This window comes from Astatotilapia calliptera, chromosome 4, assembly GCF_964374335.1.
Source record: "Astatotilapia calliptera chromosome 4, fAstCal68.1, whole genome shotgun sequence".
Classification (NCBI taxonomy): Eukaryota; Metazoa; Chordata; class Actinopteri; order Cichliformes; family Cichlidae; genus Astatotilapia; species Astatotilapia calliptera.
Window position 1 is genome coordinate 7,134,186 of NC_137425.1, and position 17,694 is coordinate 7,151,879.

The 17,694-nt window shown below is 40.1% G+C and overlaps 1 protein-coding gene across 3 annotated transcripts in view; it reads right to left on the reverse strand.

The window, feature by feature from the left end:
- cacnb1 (calcium channel, voltage-dependent, beta 1 subunit) overlaps positions 1-17,694 on the reverse strand; it is a 39,365-nt gene that overhangs the window by 10,011 nt on the left and 11,660 nt on the right. Inside the window, exons 1-8 of one of the 3 annotated variants that reach the window (XM_080300155.1) lie at positions 16,942-17,293; positions 8,038-8,157; positions 7,733-7,855; positions 6,689-6,825; positions 6,168-6,235; positions 4,939-5,099; positions 1,157-1,237; positions 1,002-1,060 (exon numbers count right to left, since the gene is read on the reverse strand). In XM_080300155.1, coding sequence (XP_080156281.1) covers positions 1,002-1,060; positions 1,157-1,237; positions 4,939-5,099; positions 6,168-6,235; positions 6,689-6,825; positions 7,733-7,855; positions 8,038-8,157; positions 16,942-16,977 — 785 coding nt within the window. In that variant the 5' untranslated portion in view covers positions 16,978-17,293. Of the gene's footprint in view, positions 1-1,001; positions 1,061-1,156; positions 1,238-4,436; positions 4,466-4,938; positions 5,100-6,167; positions 6,236-6,688; positions 6,826-7,732; positions 7,856-8,037; positions 8,158-16,941; positions 17,294-17,694 lie in introns of those variants that run through there. The other 2 variants (XM_026164305.2, XM_026164302.2) reach the window with 2 other exon arrangements.

Genomic DNA, 17,694 nt, shown 5'->3' on the forward strand with positions numbered 1-17,694 from the left:
AAGTATCTAATCGGAGTGTTTTAGGCATGCAGACGGTCAGGATGACATACTGAGGTTCAAACTAAGCATCAGAATGGCGATGAAAAGTGATTTAGGTGTTTTGAACGTGGCATGATTGTTGATGCCATACAGGAATCAGCTATCAAACTGCTAATCTACAGGATCTGCTGGGATTTCCCCACACAACCATCTCTCGGGGTTACAGAGAATGGTCCAAAAAAGAAGAAATATCCAGTATATAATATAATATAATATAATATAATATAATATAATATAATATAATATAATATAATATAATATAATATAATATAATATAATATAATATAATATAATATAATATAATATATCCAGTTGTCTTGGTACAAATGCCTCGCTGATGTCAGAGGTCAGAGGAGAATGACAAGACTACTTCAAGCTGTAACCTGAGGTAAGTAAAGGCAACAGTAATTCAAATAACCCCTTGTTAAAATCAATGCTTGCAGAAAAGTATCTCTGAATCACAACATGTTGAACATTGTAGCAGAAGGGTTACAGCAGCAGAAGACCACACCGGGTGCCACTCTTGCCAGCTAAGAACTAGAAACTGAGGCTATAACTGGACAACAGAATGTTGGGGGGGAAAAGTTGCGTGGTCTTACTGAATTTCAATTTATGCTGTGAAATTTGGATGGTAGGGTCAGAATTTGATGTAAAAAAAACCCCCCACAAAACAAATAAAGCACAAATACAAACAAACAGCCTTCACAGTCATCAGATCTCTGCCCAATAGGGCATCTTTGGGGTGTGCTGGAACTGGTTTCATGTTAATCTGGACCAAAATCTCTGAGCAATATTTCCAGCACATTGTTAAATAAATGCCACGAAGACTTGAGGAAGTTATCGGGTGCAAACTGGTTAAAGGGCTGGACAAGATGTACCTAATGAAGTGGCTGGAGTGTATATGATTATGGATAATCATTAAAAAACAAAAATCCTGGATGGGTGTAAGCCTCCATTCTTACCTGCCCTCAAACTTGTGTTTCAGGAAGTCAAAAAGTGCTTTCTGCATCATGTCCGTCACCTAGTAAAACATCAGACATCAGAAACAAGTAATATTTAATAGTAAAATCCAATGAAAGTAGAAATTACAAGCCGAGAATGCGCTGCTTCTCCTTACTTCATAGCCTTTGAGTGAAGGTCCGACTAGGACGATGGGCCTCATGGAGGGAACCACGTCGTAAGGGGGGACATGCTCCATCTGAGCATGGACAACACAGCACGTGAGTTGGTGTCACGTTATACACTCAGCACATTTCCAAAGACCTTAGAAGACCTGCAGTCACAGGGTTATACTCACACACAAATCAACATTAACTTGACACAAAACAGCCCCACCCACTCCCCATAAACCCTCCTTCTCTTCTGTGAGCAGTCAGATTGATGGATGGAGAGTTCCAGAAATTTGGAGTCCATTTGCGTTATTGAGTGTCTATGAATGTTCAGGGTCAGGGATCAATTTCTCACCGAAAGCCTTGGCTTCTACTTCTCAGTCTGCAGTCTCACATAATTAAAGTGCCCGTAATTAACCCAGATGCCAGGTTGTCAGGAGAAATCTCACGACTGCGTCACAGCTCTTAAGACAAACGTCATCCTTTGCAGCTCTTTCTTTTCCTTCTGCACTGTCACATAATTACTGCAAGGTATTGTTTGCAGTACGAGTAGTATTTTATGGTTAAAAAAAATCAACTTTCTTATATTTAAAAAAAACTAAAACTAAAAAATCAGTGTAGCATTTATAATCAAATTTCCACCTGCATTGTTGAACTTTAGGCTCATTAGTAAATTATCAACTGATCCATTAGTTTCTGTCCTCTGTTAGTGAGAAATGGATGGAAGGAGTCACATGTCCGATATACTCTGACAATGAAACTGGATTTTTTTTTTTAACCTTTTCTACATTTGTACTCCAAGCACGCCCCCGCCCCTGTGCACGCTGTACAGCACTTCAGGCAAGAGAAAGTGCTGGAGTGTCCCGCTTCTACATTACATTACATAAAGCAGAACAACGGAAGCTCATTTCACCCAATTTGTATTCACAGAAGCTAAAAATAAATAATATAAAAGCTTCCAAATGGCTCTTGTCTATAAAGGGGCAGCGCTGGAGCCCTGAACATCACAACACTACTCATTCGTTCGGGAAAAACAGGAGCGCAGGGAACAATTTAGCACGGGGAGGAATGACACGCGGTTTATTGTTCTTCTCCAATCACACGTTATACAGTTCCAGCGTGTAGATATTCGGTTTCACAGTTTCATGTTTATACAACAGAAAAAAATCGAATTTATATCCAATACTTTTCAAAAATGATGCAAAGGATGACTGCGAATTTCCATCAGGTATCACACAGAAAACTCGTGTGAGCTCTCGTAGACGAAAGATTAAACTGGAAAGCTGAAATCAAATTACCCGACTTACCCATCCTTTAATGTTAGATATGCAGTTTTCCTTATATTATATTGCAATAATAAGTAATAATATTATTATGACACTGATTCAGCTCCAGAATTGGATGGGAATGGAAGAATTGATGGGTATTAACCCCGGCTTCATTTTTACTTCATTTTTAACTACTGTAACAAAGAAATTTCACAGCTTTGGCGTAAATAAAATATATCTTATTTATATTCAATGATCTTACATGTGCTTCTGCATATCCATCATGTCTGCTAATCCAGTTTAAGAGCCATGGAAGGACTGGAGCTTATCCCAGCTGTCAGAGGGTGAAAGGTGGCGTATAAACTGGATAGCTTTCCCAGTCTATTGTGGGAGCCGAGCCATATTTGTTTAGGTTTCAAACATAAATTGAAAGAAAGAACTTAAAGTATTTTAGTCAGCCAGGGAGAAAATGAATCCCATTTGCATTATTTTCATGTCACAATCTCAGTTTTTTTTGTTGTTGATATCATTCAATTTCGGCTCGTGTCCTTTCTTCTTGTGATTATAGTAATAGTAGTAGTGTAGCTTGAGGATTCCCTCACTTGCTTTCTCCTGTCTGTATATCAGTACCTGTTACCTGTTTTCCCCAGTTGTCATTTCCTCTTTTACTTTAAAGGTGGTTCTTCTTCCAGTTTTACTTCCCTTTTCTTTTCATAACTCATACTTTAAAGAAAAGCAAGCTTATGGTCTTTAGGAAATAAATCTTATTTTCTTATGACATTTACTAAAGACTTAGCCAGTATAACCACTTTTCTCAATTTTACAATTTTACTCCTTGAGTAAAGTCAAATTCCCTTCAAATCACTTCATCGCTTTAGCTGTGGGTTTAACACTCTGCTATTGTAAATATGAAACATTTTAGCATCCTATAGTACAAAATGAAAACTTTTACACAAAATGTTTCACTTTGGCACTTTTGTTGATCGTCATGGTATGATGATGCATTTGCTATGAATTCTGGGACAGCTTATCTTCTTTCCTTGTCCAATATATCTGCTGCTAAAGGGGGTAATAAAGTAAGTACTGAACTACCTTTTCTTAGTATACAGAGAAGATGAACAGATGTTATTACGGCTGTTATGTAGATACTTCGCTCAGTTAATAACCTTGAAACTGACTATATGGCTGCAACCACAGTTGCCTCTTTCCCTTTGTCCTCACTGAAGATATCTGATTATACTCTCATCATGTTTTCTCTCCTGTTTGTTTCCCCTAGCTGTTTAGCTAAACTCCTCATTTTTGTGTTTTACTCTTGTGAATATAGTGTTTCTGCCCCCCCCCACTAGGTTAATAACAATAAGCTATAAAAATGTCTTTTCTCTTCAGTGAGTGGGATGTTTGATTAAATCTTTCAGGCTTCTTTTCTCTTGTGCTCTGTAGTTATTTCATTTATTATTGTGCAATTTCCATTTTTTAATTGAAATGACTGGGAGTTACAAATGTCCTAAAGTGGGCTAAAAGTGCATAATGAATAAAAAAATTGATAATAATATGTCGTGAAATGAATTTTAAACGTTATGAGATATTGCTGTGATAAGTATTGCTGTGCGAATGGTGTTGCTTGTATTTCTTACTCCTACCGCAACAGCCTTCAGCCTTTACGTGTGATTGAAATTGTACTGAAAAGCATAAAAACTGCTGATTGTGGGCCACTGTGACTCAAATCAGCCATCACAAATGAAAATGAAAGCATGTCAGGACGCATTATAGCCACGTGCTGACTAACAGGGTCTGGGACGGCTCTGCACCTGCATCTGCACACTAGCAGCTGTGATACACGCTCTGAGGAAATGACAGAAGTGTCACCACAATTTACAAATGATCCAGTGAATATTTTTGCGCTAACGAGCATCAGAAGTGATACACAGAATAAAAAGAGGAGACAACAAACAGAAGACGAGGAGACGGAGGAAAAAAGACGAAATGCTAGAGGTTAGTCTTGAAGACAAGCCACACTCACCGACTTCTGTTTCTGTTTAGCCGGGCCACCTACAGTATCAATCCACACAAAAGCCAGAGGAGACAAAAAAAAGCACAAAACACAAGAGCACATTTAGTTATTGACAGGTTTGGATTAGAGGGGTGGGGGAATTGGGAGAGGAGCTGTTTGTTGATTAAAGCAGAGTTTACACTGACTGCCTCCTCTGTGAATTCATTTTCAAACAGATTCAGACTGATATCCAGCAGCAGCTATTTCAGAGAGGATCAGTTAGCTCAACGCCTCTCCCAGCTCAACAAGCACAGAAACGCACATCCAAACATATCACTGTAACCGTGGGAGCCTGAGGGGCCAAACAGTGTTAGATTTTGGATCTATAGCAGCAGCAGGGACGGATCAGTTATGAGAGGTTAGTGAGAGATGTAGAGTGGAAGAAGGAGAGCTTAAACCTGGATATCTTGGAGGAAAGGGGGGCAAATGCAGGACGGAGGAGGAGAGAGATCACCTTGCCCTCTAATGTTACCTTCTTAAAGAAGGGCAGTCGGTGGATGTTGGCCTGGGGGGATGTTACGCTGCCTGACATGCTCTTGGAAGAGCGAGGGTCACCCTGGGACTCAGGGGCCTCCTCAGCCTCCAGGTCGAGGGGGTCAACGTCAAAGGCCACTGTGGACATGTCTACGTGAGCTGATGATGGGAAGGGTGGACGTTGGAGAGACGGAACAAAAGAACAGGAGAAAGAGGAGAAAGCGAGATGAGGTGGAGTGAAAAAGGATGAGAGCAGAGAGAATAGCAGAAGGGAGAAAAGGCAAGAGGGGGAAGAATAAAGTGTGAGATGCATCCAGAGAGAGGCAAGAGATGGCACAGAGACTGGAAAAAAGTGACACAGAGTATGATTTAAACTGGAAACGACACTTACAAGAGTCTTAAAAAGAACACACCACAATTTTATGAGGCAGAGCACAGAAAGTGAATTTGGTGCGACGAGAAAGAAACAAAACCTGAAGTAAAGATGTGAACGAACCGTTGAGAAGGATGGCTGCAGCGGGAACTGGAAAAAGGTACAGGTAGGAAAGAAGGAATCAAGCAAAGAGGGAAGTTTAGGGTGGAGACAGGGTGTGTGTTGCTATAGGGATGAGGGAGGGTGAATGGGGCCTTGCAGGTGTCTTGTTTTAAAGGTATATCATGGAAGGGTTGAGTAATTGTAACAAAATTGTACAAAAGTAGCAAATTTGTAGCTCATTAAAATGTGTGTGTATATCTAACTCTCTCTCTAGTATATCTCGAATCTATGTCAAATTCTGACTTTGAGTCAGAACAACAACTTAGGATGTACAAGGTGTGTTAGAGAGATGATTTTTCTGTTACACAGATATGCAAAGCCTTTTAAAGTCAATCAAGAGATGTTTATGTTTACCCATTTCCTCCACCGTCTCTCCTTCTCTCTGTCAGCCAGACGTACTTAACAAGTTTAATGAGTGAAGTTCATTTTCGGCTCTATTTCAGTCCCGTCTTGTGTGCTAATGACAGACCTCCTAAGACCTTTCTCGCTTCACACAGCAACCCACTGAGACACGCTGTGATTCATCATCATGCCTGACTAACTAGCCAATTAAAATTTTCATCTAAATATCAGGCGCCCGTCTCATCTTGCTATCTCTCTCGCTCTCTCTCACCCTTTCAGGTGCCCACACAAACGCACACACACAGACAGGCACTATGTTTCCACGTGACAGGGCGACCTTGTGACCTCACCTGTTCCAGGTGGAGTAGGCCTGCGGGTTCCCGTGGCAACGTCAAGACTAGAACTTCCTCCAGATTTACTGAAATACAGAAAAACGGGCACAAATCATAGCTTGGAGAACGATACATGATTCCTTTTGATTTCATTTTTATTTTCTACCTTAAACAAAGAAGAAGACACAAATTGTTACATATGATGATGCGAATGTAAACATTAAAAAACAAAGAGAACACGTGGAAAACTGCTTAAATTACCTGCTGACTGTGCAGAAATTCATATTCAACTAATATGTATACTAAAATCTGTTTCCTCTACTGCATGTGTAAATACAGAGACTATAGAGACTTTTGTACATACTATACTATAGATGCACTGAGTAACAGAGTGACTCACAGCAGTGCTTTTGTCTATTTCAGTATGTTTTACATTGCCGCTGAGTGCTGTGTGACTCATGTGTGACCTGTTTTAAAGAGTGGGTTCTTGTTTGTGCTGCTGATAACGCAGACACAGAGAGCTCGCTCTTCATTGTTACCTGGAGCTGAGTCGGTTTTGCCTCATCCTCTGCTCCTGCAGCAGACGGGTGTTCTCCAGTTTGACCGGGCTGGGAATGAAGCCCACCTCACAGCCCTCTTTCACCAGACGCCCGATCCACCAGTCATTGTTGTACTTCTGTATTCAGAACAGACAGGCATCAGAGGGCAATGCAGCATTTTATACAAATATATTTTACCATTTGACCCTTGTTTTCTGCCATGGATATATTAAACATGAGAATCCACCATTGTACAAACATGGCTATAGTTTCAAACCTTCTTAATGCCGGGGGAGGACTATCAGAAGAAATGGCTTAAGGAGAGAGCAGCCTTAAAAGGAGAGAAGTTAAAGTGTCTCATCTCAAACAGAAGAGGGCCGGCACCAAGGTCCAATATAAGCTAAATAAGGCTTAATTTAAACTGTGAATCATCACTTCTCCAGTAGAGCACAAGAGCATTTCTGCAGCCAGAAATTTTTCCCAAATAGGGCTGCATTAAAACTTTCATCATTTAAAACTTTTTGAATATGATTATTAAGGTTTTATATGAAACTTTAGACTAAATATAAAGTGTAAAACAAGCTAAATGACAGCCCAAACTTGGTAAAAACACACAATTCTGTATCTTGAGTCACTCAAAGTATCAAACAGTATTAAACAAATCAGAGCACTACTTTTATTTAGCAAATATTTTCCCATTTTTTTCCCAAATTTGGATCACCTATTTCTCACTGCACTGCAGCTTGTATTGCAGCTAACTCCCACTCATGGCCTGGCTAGGCTTTACAAAAGAAGGAGGCAGTGCAATAAGTTGTAGCATGATCCCTCATTGGTTTCCCACCCACCACCACTGACAGTTTTTGGATGGGGCCAATATGCTACTGGCATTCTTTTCCCAATACCATCCAAAATCCAAAATATCCTCACTCGAACTCAAAAGCATTAACTTTAGTTAACGTTGGTGCTCTAAGCCACAGAAATTACTCTCAGTGTGAAAAATGTACTGAAATGACTCTATAATAAGAGAATGAAATAAGTTCAAACCTCTTTAATGTGCAAGAAGTCTTTGGCTTCAAAGGAGATGGCCATGCCCTGCACAGGAACATCATCATTGGGGCCTGGGTTGTAACCAACATTTGTACGCACAGCAAATGCCACTGGTTTGGTCTGGAGCCAAGATGGGAGAAAAGGTATTAGTATGCACAGAGCAGCTCACTAAATCGCACTTTAGAGGTGCCTGATACAGCTGAAGAGATTTAACTGTGTCCAAACACTTAATCACGTGACAGTTACTCAATAAGGATGAGCACACAGCATAAGAGATGGATGTGAAAGGCTTGATCTCTGACCTTTGCTTTCTCGAGTGTGGCGAGAGCCTGCCTGTCGGCCTCCTTCCTCAGAGCCTCAGGGTCCTCCTCCAGGGACACGTCCGAGTCCGACGGTCGGCTGGTGTAGGAGTCTGCAGAGCCCTGAAATGCACAAAGAATTCATATAACGAAAGCAGAGTTAGACCAAATAAGCATGAGGTTTGCAGTCTAACTGATGAATTGCATGCCCATCAGTCCACTCGTGTTGCACCTTAAATCCAGGTATGTGTCTTTCAGCTGCTCCTCAATATGAGGAGTAAAGGTTGCAGCCTGTTTTTTTAATATCCTGAGATTATAATATCAAGACCACCTTGTGAAGTGCAACCTAAATAAACACAAAGAGAACCCCGCCCATCACACTGCATGAAGCTGACTCTGTGTTATTCGAGGTTGGAAGGATGCATAACATTTTCATTTGCCGACACTTCCACCGCAGCATCGAGAGCGGCCGGGGTGTTAAATCGTATTTTTTGCACAGGCACAATAGATTCAGCATGTGTGGGTGTGTCAAGTACAGACAGAAAGATGTGGAGAGGGGAAAAAAATGGCTCGAGGACTGTTTATAATATCAGCGAGGATATAAATTTCTCATGAAGTGGCTACAGTTTCTAACACATCCACCACTCATGCACTGTAACTCGACTCTCTCCTGCTGACCCTCTTTCAGACACCCATGCCACAATCAAAAACCCGAGCCTCCTCCGAGCCTGCAGAGTCGACCCGCTGTACTGCTCAGCATGTCCAGCGCAGGGAGGGAGGCAGCCTGAACTTCTGAAGTGTTCGAGTGTTCAATTTATATAACAATCCCACTTGTTCTCTTGTTGCTGTTTTCGTTTTTGAGCTGACAGGCTGCCTGATGCTTTGTGGGAGGTACTGACAAAAATGTGGACAAATGAATGTTCCAGGCAGAAAAAATGAGTCACTAGGTGTGGGTTTTTAAAATAGAGGTGAGAATGAACAAAGATGACATACAGCATATGCAATGATGATGAAAAATTCCCTGCACATGTGTACTCAGACAAACAGTGAGTATAACAGATATCTTTGGACTGTGGCCGGCTATTGTTAGGAATTTCTTTCGGTATTGATGCCAATATTAGAGTTAAAGTATGTCAACAAATTTTTTTTTTTTATAAATCCACAGATTGGAGAATGTGAGTATACTAGCAGTGCTTTTCACTGTGTAACTACACTCAGTGCATTACTGGTCAAATCTTACTGTTGGCGCTGCTGTTGCTTTCTGTTTTCCTTAAAGCTTAGCAACCAACAACAACACAGGACATGTGATTTATCCTACTTTTGCAAAGTTAATGGTAAGAAAACATTAGAAGTAACTGTGTGATTTTATTCAACTATCTAGTTTAATCCAACCATCACATAGGCCTAAGTTTGTATTCTCAGTGATTATGAAAAACTGTTAATGGAAATAGACCCATTAACAGCTTTACTTCAGGCTCCTGATAGCTACTGTTACATCTGTTCCATCCTGTTACTTCTTTTCCAAAACTGACACAAGACGAATCAGGACTATATATTGTCTAAATAAGAAAGAATGATTTTCATGTAATCAATCACTTCCGTTTCTTTTAAAATATAACTATAGATATATAAATATATATCCTAATAATAAATATAGATTTTTCCTTTCCTATACTGCAGGAGTTCACCTGCAGGCTTTTCCCACACTTTTATAATAACTGTTCCAGTGTTTCTCCAGTGGGTCTAATAGATGCAGCACACCTAGTAGTTCTTTGGAGTACAGCAGGTGAGACGTTACATTATTTTTTAATTTTTAATATCTAGTAAAAAACAACAACATTTCGCTAAAATAATTAAGCTGTAATTAGTTCAATTAAAGTAAACCTTTATTTCAAAGGCTCATACGATTTCTGATGCCAATCAGTGAATTGTCAGTATGTAAGTTTTATGATCATAATAATAATACAATTTATTTATAGGTGCCTTTAAAAACACCCAAGGACACTCTAATATAAATGAACATAAAACAAGTTAAAATTAGACAGCGCAAATGATCTGATTCCTCTTATTAACTACAGAACATTAATGAATGAGTCTAAAACTCACATATTTGCTTGGGGCCTCTTATTTTGCAATGACTGTAGAAAGTGTGATGACTTCGCCCGCCTCTGCAACTGAGACTCACCAATTACAGACTCACCAATGCTAATATTAATACAGTTACACTGCCATCTTAGCAGCACTGCACAATGAGAAATCACAATTATTTTGCTCTTGTCACTAGGCACATACACACATTTGTTAGGTACAATTGGTAATTACCAGATTGGACTCCCTTTAGCCTTCACAACTGCCTTATTCTTTATGGCATAGATTCAACAAGGTGCCAGAAACATTCCATAAGATTTTAGATTATATGATGCTCAGTTGGTCATAAGGGTTGGCCCCTTTTTGTGCAAAGAAAATTACATTACACATTAAAAAAACAGCCTGTTCAACTGACACAAGGCAGGATGGATCCAAACGCTCATTGGGTTTACATCAAATTCTTACCCTACAATCCAAACGCAATAACAGAATTCAGCACTCATCAGACCAGACAATGCTTCTCCAATCTTCTGTTGTCCAATTTTGTTCTTAGCTGACAGGAGTGGCTTGCAGCGCAGTCCTCTGCTAAGGTTGCCCATCTACTTCAAGTTTTGATATGTTGTGCATTCAGATACGGTGTTCTGTGTAACTTTGTTGTATAGAGAGGTTACAGTGAAGTTCTGCAGGTAACAAGGCAGATATCAAAGATAGTTTCTCTTTTTTGAACCATCCTTTGTAAACTCCAGAGATCCAATTCCAATCCAATCCAATTTTATTTATAAAGCACTTTAAAATATCCAGCACAGGACCAAAGTGACCAAAGAGATGGTTTATGGGAAAATCCCAGTGGATGAGCAGTTTCTGAATTACCCAGGCACCAACAACACCAACAACCACACCACATTTAAAGTCACTTAAATCACCTTTCTTCCCTACTCTGATGCTCAGTTTGAACTACTTGATAAGTAGTTGAACACATGCACCCAATAAAGGGGCCAGTGAGTGTTTTTAAAAGGGATTACATTAAAGATTGAATGAGGAAAATATCAAAGCAGATTATCTTATCACAAGAAAGCAGGCAGGTTTGGTTTCGTGTTATGTTTTTTAGAAAATGGAAAGAAGACGAAGGTAGATGTTTGATTTCATATTAGAAATGAGCAGAGAAACATGACATAACCACCTCTGGTACAAAATGCAAACACTTTCTTTGTGCAGTAAATTTAGACTACATTTTCCTGGAAAATATCATCCCTGGTGGTTTACTGAATTTGCATGGTAAAAGCGAGAGTTACGGGAACCAATCAAAATGCAGGCGGGGTTATTGTTGTACAGTTCTGCAGTCACTGCAATGTGCAATCAACATTTACTTTATAATGACAAGTTAGAGCAAAAAAACCTTCGATTACAGGTTAAAAAGAAAAGTTAACATAGCAGCACCAGTGGAGCCAAGACTACTGCTCTCAGAAACACAAACTGTATGCTCCTAAACCTTTAATTTGTCTGTTCAACAGGAATAAACAACTCATATAAATTGTAACATATCTACTCAGAGAAAGAAGCTGCTCATATGTGAAGCATCATGTGGTGGTTGAATGTTTGCACGTCCATTTACGCATAGTTAATGCTCCTCTATGCCTTTGATTAGCATTCACGTGTCTCTGTATGATCTGAAATGAAACTACACATACTAATGTTGATTCTAGCTCTGCCACCTGTCATACCGAGGCCCTCTGTGACTTGGCAACAGCACACTAAATGTAGTTCCTCCCTGTTTCCAAGGCAATGGCCAGTGACTCCTTGTGTCCTCGGGCATTTACAAGCCATCCACACTTCCTGTTTCATTTACTCGAACACTCAAAGCGGTGCGCCCACATCCCACTCAAGTAGGAAGAATGATCCTGTGAGTGGTACGCCGCATCTAATGAGGATAGCCGCCTGTACTTAGTGACTCTGAGTCATTTTCTACACCATAGAAGTGCATCCCAATGTGAAGCCCTGCCTAAGAGAAGGTTAACAGACACTGGAAGGGAACCCAGGGGGATGTTTTTAGAGAATAAGAGCCGAAATGACGTTGGAAACTACCTGTGAATAACACGCTCAGTACAACAGGTCGGTGATGCAGCAAAATATAGAGGGAGTGGGAGGGACAAGAGATCACTATGAAGTTGTGCTTGAATAACTTGATTCATGTCACACACAGCCAGGAATAAATGTGAAGGACACAAAAGTCAATATTTTATCCCAAAAAAAGTGGAAACGAGGAAAAGAAAAAATAGAAACCACTTGATAACCTTTCTACACCTTTCTCCCATCAATTCCATCAAAATGTGTGGACAGACTGAGCAAACAAATGAACTAATTTCCTCCACCTCCACAGTCCCCTCCCTCCCTCCCCTCCTCCTCCTTGTCTCCCTCTCTGAAGTCAATGAGTTGTGTCTCTAATTTAGCTGCTTGCATCACTTCACATACAGCTCCTGTTCAAAATAGCTACAGGCCACCTGATGGCAGAGCTGCTTTCCTATTGGCCGGGCACTAGTAGAGACCCCAGCAGTGTCATAGTAACCATGGCTGCAGCTTATTACTGGCAGCCACAAAGCGCTGTATTGCAAAGGAGATACAGAAAGAAGATATGGGAATCAATAGTAAATGAAATGCCCTGATGTGAAATAAGAGGCAGGGAAATTGTATAAAAGCATTTCAACAGGTGATCAATGTGGTATTTTCTCACACTGGGAGACCGCAGTCTAGTCAATAGGCCTTAGTATAACATGTCAATAACAATAACAAAACATTATGGGCTTTGGGTAAGCTTTTTAAGGGATGTAGCAGATATAATATCAATGTTTTTAAATGCTACAGTTTCCCACATCTAATGGATGAAATTCCAAAAACCTTTGTTCACAGAAGGAGCAGATAGTGGGGAAAAAAGAAAAGAAAGGGAGGTAAAGTTCAGTAATGGTCCCGAACATGAACTGTTTTCCTTCCATTTTCTGCACAGTGGCTGCCATCGTGATGACTTTACACCTCCTTAGCATCGATATTGAATAAATGGAGGGGGGGAGGTAAAGAGGGAGTGCAACAGAACGTAGGGGGGTAATAGAATAAGGAGCGACGGCGGGATGGTAAAAGCAAGTGCTTTGAATAATGAGGGTTGAAAAGAGTCACCCTGCAGTAAGGAAATCAGTTAATACTATGGTAAAAAAAAAGGAAAAAAAAGAGCTGTTCTTTCCATCTGAAGTAATTTATATTTGTTGGTGTCGGCTCTGTTCAGAAATCTCCTCGCCCTTTCACAGGCAAGCACTGACGGAGAGACCAGCAGCGACAAACCTGAAGTTCCTGATTGAGTTTGGCCCAGCATCAAAAGGAGGAGTTGGGTTACAAAGTGGCATGCAGCTAATCCAGACTAAATCACATTAAAGGAGACCTCTTGTGCTCATTTCCAACTTCATGTTTATTTAATAGACACTAAGCAGCTTAAAGATAACCTTTTTAGCTCCCACCCTTCAAAATGTTCGAACAGCAGGTGGGTGGGGCTTCTGTGCTTACAGCCAGAGCTGTGTGTCGGAGATGACATCATAGAGAACTACAAATGTAGTTCCATATGTTGCTTTTGAATCATTTCCCTCATGGGAACAGTTTAGTACACATCAATCTATTATGGGGTTTTTATAAATTGTACGCAGGGACATTAAAGGAAAAAAAGAGAGGTCCCCTTTAACTAGCATACCGTATGTGATGTTTGCTAACTGGATGCATAGATGGGTATTACCTGACTAATCATCTGATGTGGTTTTGCACTGAGATCAGTTGATTGGCTGAGTTTTGCAGTTACTTATAATTGGGAAATAAAGTAGTAGTAGTAGTAGCAAATATATTTTAGTAGCATGCATTAAGCCTCAGCTTACAAAATGAAATTCTTCGTTTGGCATTGATGTTGTATTTGTCCCCATGTTTGTTCCTAACATCTTTAGAAAAACACAGCAGATCATCAGCAGTGTTTTTCTGTTATGCAAGGCAACAGTGCAGAGGTCAAACATGTTAATTTGTGAGTATCACAAACAACAGGAACACCACAGGTGTTGTCAGACTTCACAATGGGTTAGAAAGAAATAATTACCCTCAGAAAGCTCACACATACTGTGATCCTCTGCCCTGGTAATTATTCAGATAAAAATGCATTCACAATTGTCACATCAGAAGATGTGACAATTAAAAAAAAAGCATGGAAAAACCACAAGATTTAATATTCTTTTCCTATCCGCTTTATCTCAGTGTCTCCTCGGGGCCACAGTCATCAAAGAGTTAAGAGAAGAAGAACACAACGATACAAGTAAGAAGTCTGAGAGCCAACTGTGTATTCATACCACATCCAGGGCGAGGTTAACTCAGTAAGAGAGGTAGGAGGGAAGAAATGGTGAAGTAGCAAAATATATGTCTCACAAACCTACTATTCACAGACCAAAGATTTCCTGGCTGAAGCTAATGGCCAGTGGCTGTAAATGGCCATGGCCCCTTCTCTGTCACAGCAGTGTCATGGCAACCAGATGGACGGAGAATGGAGATTACCAGAAAGATGAGTCATGGAGTGAACTCATCAGAAATCCCCACAAACAAGCAAACGTTGGAGTGTAAAAGCAAGTGTTCTAATACTGAACTGTTTGATGGACAAAACCCATTGGAGTTTGGAGTTTATCATTATTGAAAATCTTTCTTCGTTGCTTTTGAGACGTATAAATCAAGAAAGCACAGGCTGCCAAATTCTGACACCAGTAGAGAAAAGGTTTACAACACAAGCGACACAAGCAAAAGATCAATCTCAGGACATCTGCTGTGATGATCCTCGAGAATAAGGGAGAAGACAAAAATTAGATTTTCTGTTATACTTTCACTTATTTTACCATAGAAACAAAACTGTGATCATTATTAACGGCATTTAAACTCCCTAGAAATCTAAAAATCAAATTATTTTAAAGTATAAAGATTATTATATTTGGCCTGTATACATTAGACTGGGACCAAATGTATATAGTGTACATAATGAACCAACTGTGTAAATGTAAGTAAGATGGAAAAACAAAATAATTCTAAAGACATTACTGTGCAGTGCAAAAATTCACTTGTAAAGAAATTTGTTGGTAATATGTTTACATATCACTTATTAAAGCCGGCTTTTTTCAATTAGGACCTTAAACTAAAGCTATAAAAATTCTTTCTATCAGTGACCTAGAGAAAGTTATTCATGCTTTAATTATATCTGGACTGGATTATTGCAACAAATTATACGGACGGACGGAGCAAAAACAGCTGGTTCCAAATGTTGCTGCTAGCCTCCTGATAAGGACACAGAAGCGTGATCACAGTTAATTCTTAAATCGTTTCCCTGGCTTCCTGTGAAGTACAGGATTAATTAATTAAATACTGTTGCTCACATATAAGTGCTTGGCTTGCATGAGCTTGCTCCTGGTTATTTATGAGATCTTTTACAATGTCTGTGTCTCATGTTGCTCACTTAGGTCTTCTTGATCAGTAGCTTCTAATAGTTTTTAATTCCTGAAGCTTGTACAGCTGAATACATGAATTACCATCATTATGACTCTTTTCATTGTTCTTAAAAGATTTGTATTGTTTCGATAATTTTACTTGCTGTGCAGCGCTTTGGACAATGTCTGTTGTGTTTAAATGTGCTACATACAAATGTGCTACAATTTAAAGCTAATTCTTATGCAAAAGATCATAGTTTCATTAGCAGATTTTAATGAGACATATACATGCTATAATACACACAAAATACAAACATTGTGTAAGTTAATTAAATATGTTAGCAATGCAACATAAACAGCCTAAATCAAGATCAAATTTGGAAACTCCTGAGCCTCAGTCCTTAGTGCTCATTTGCACATAAATGAATCAAAGTGATGACTTGTGTCATGTGGGCGCATGTGCGTCCCTATGTACAAAACTGCTCATTTAAATTAGACAAAAATAATTTTGCAAAACAACAACACAATATATAAGTTTCATTTGTCCATCTGTCAATACTCAATTTACAGAAACGTCACAGTGGTGCCATTTATTCTTTCTACTTTCTAATAAAAAAGGGTTAATGCAATCACACCTGAGATCAGATAAAATGACAAATCTCAGGATTTCTTTCTAGAAAATTGAAACATTTCAACATGTATTTTCATTCCCATATTGTTATTTACTGACAGTAGATGATCAAATGTTTGATATAAATTGATTAATAAAAAGAGGAAACATTTTTTAGCTGCAAATCATTACAAAAATATTCAACTGAAGTTTAACTCAATTATTGCCCCAAACCAACTACAAACATAATGGAAACCCGCGCAACAAGGACGATATCAAGTCGTAGTTCTCTTAAAATATTCTGCAGTTCCAACACCAGTGATCAACAATTCAACAGAGGCCAGAGATTGAGGGACAGCAGTAAAAGAAACCCCCCTGAAATGGCCACAGTCCTGGTCTGAGAGGCAGTCCACATAGCTGCAAACGCAACGGTGAGGACTGGAAGTCTAATTAAAAACACAGCGCCTTTCCAGCAGCTGTGGCCCGGCCCAAAATGGAATCGCACAGTCGTATAGTCAAGGGGGAGCAAAGAAAGCCGCAGAGCAGGGGGTATAACGCTATCAGGACGGTACACAAAGTTATATTCTCCAGTCATATCTCAAAGCCTCTGCTGAATTTTCAAAAAGTTAGTCCATTCAGAAAGGAAACTGATACACACTTGCATTACATACTTTGAGTCAGGCACAGCAGAAAGTGCACAGCTTGTAGATTAATCCAGATCCTTCTTACCAACACAGGCCTTTGAATCCTCTCAGTCCTCTCCATACCTCGTTTGCCACACTCGCCACACCACGGCAAACCAAGGGGGCAACGCCAGAGTCCGCCGACAGAGTAACGTGTATATCGTGGGACCTAGTGTGAGTGTCTAGCTTAACAAGTGCATGAGTGTATGTGTGTATTTGTGAGTGTATGTGTGTGTGTGACAGGAGAGAAAGCCAGAAAAGAGTGTCGTGCGCCCGAAACTAAGTGAGCGCTCTCTTAACCTCCAACCCTTTCGCACACACACACCCTCACACACACATATCCACCCCCCACCTCCACAACCCAGAGGAACGTGAACCTTGTGTAGAGGAAGGGAGCTGGAACTGGCTGGGGGTCAGGTTGCAGGACTTGTGCTACATTTGCAAACTGGGGAAATATATTTAGCCCTGGCTGGGCAGAAACAGGGACGTGAACACACTGAGACCCAGAAGGAGGCTTGGTATGCAGTCGTCAGCCATTCAGTGCCCCAGCTGACGTGGGAGAAGACTGGGGCAGTGCCCAGGGAAACCCCCTCCCCTCTCTCTTTTTTGCTTCAGTCCCCCTTGCCTCTGTCCTGATCTCATTCTTCCCAATCTCTCTCTAGCTCTCTCTGTTTCTTTGTCTATCTCTTGGAAACAGGGGTATCAGATGAGGAATAATATGGATATGAGCAGAGGTAAAACAGACAAGAGAGGTAGTCAGTGCAGCATTAGGGAATGGAGGACATGAAGAGCAGCGATC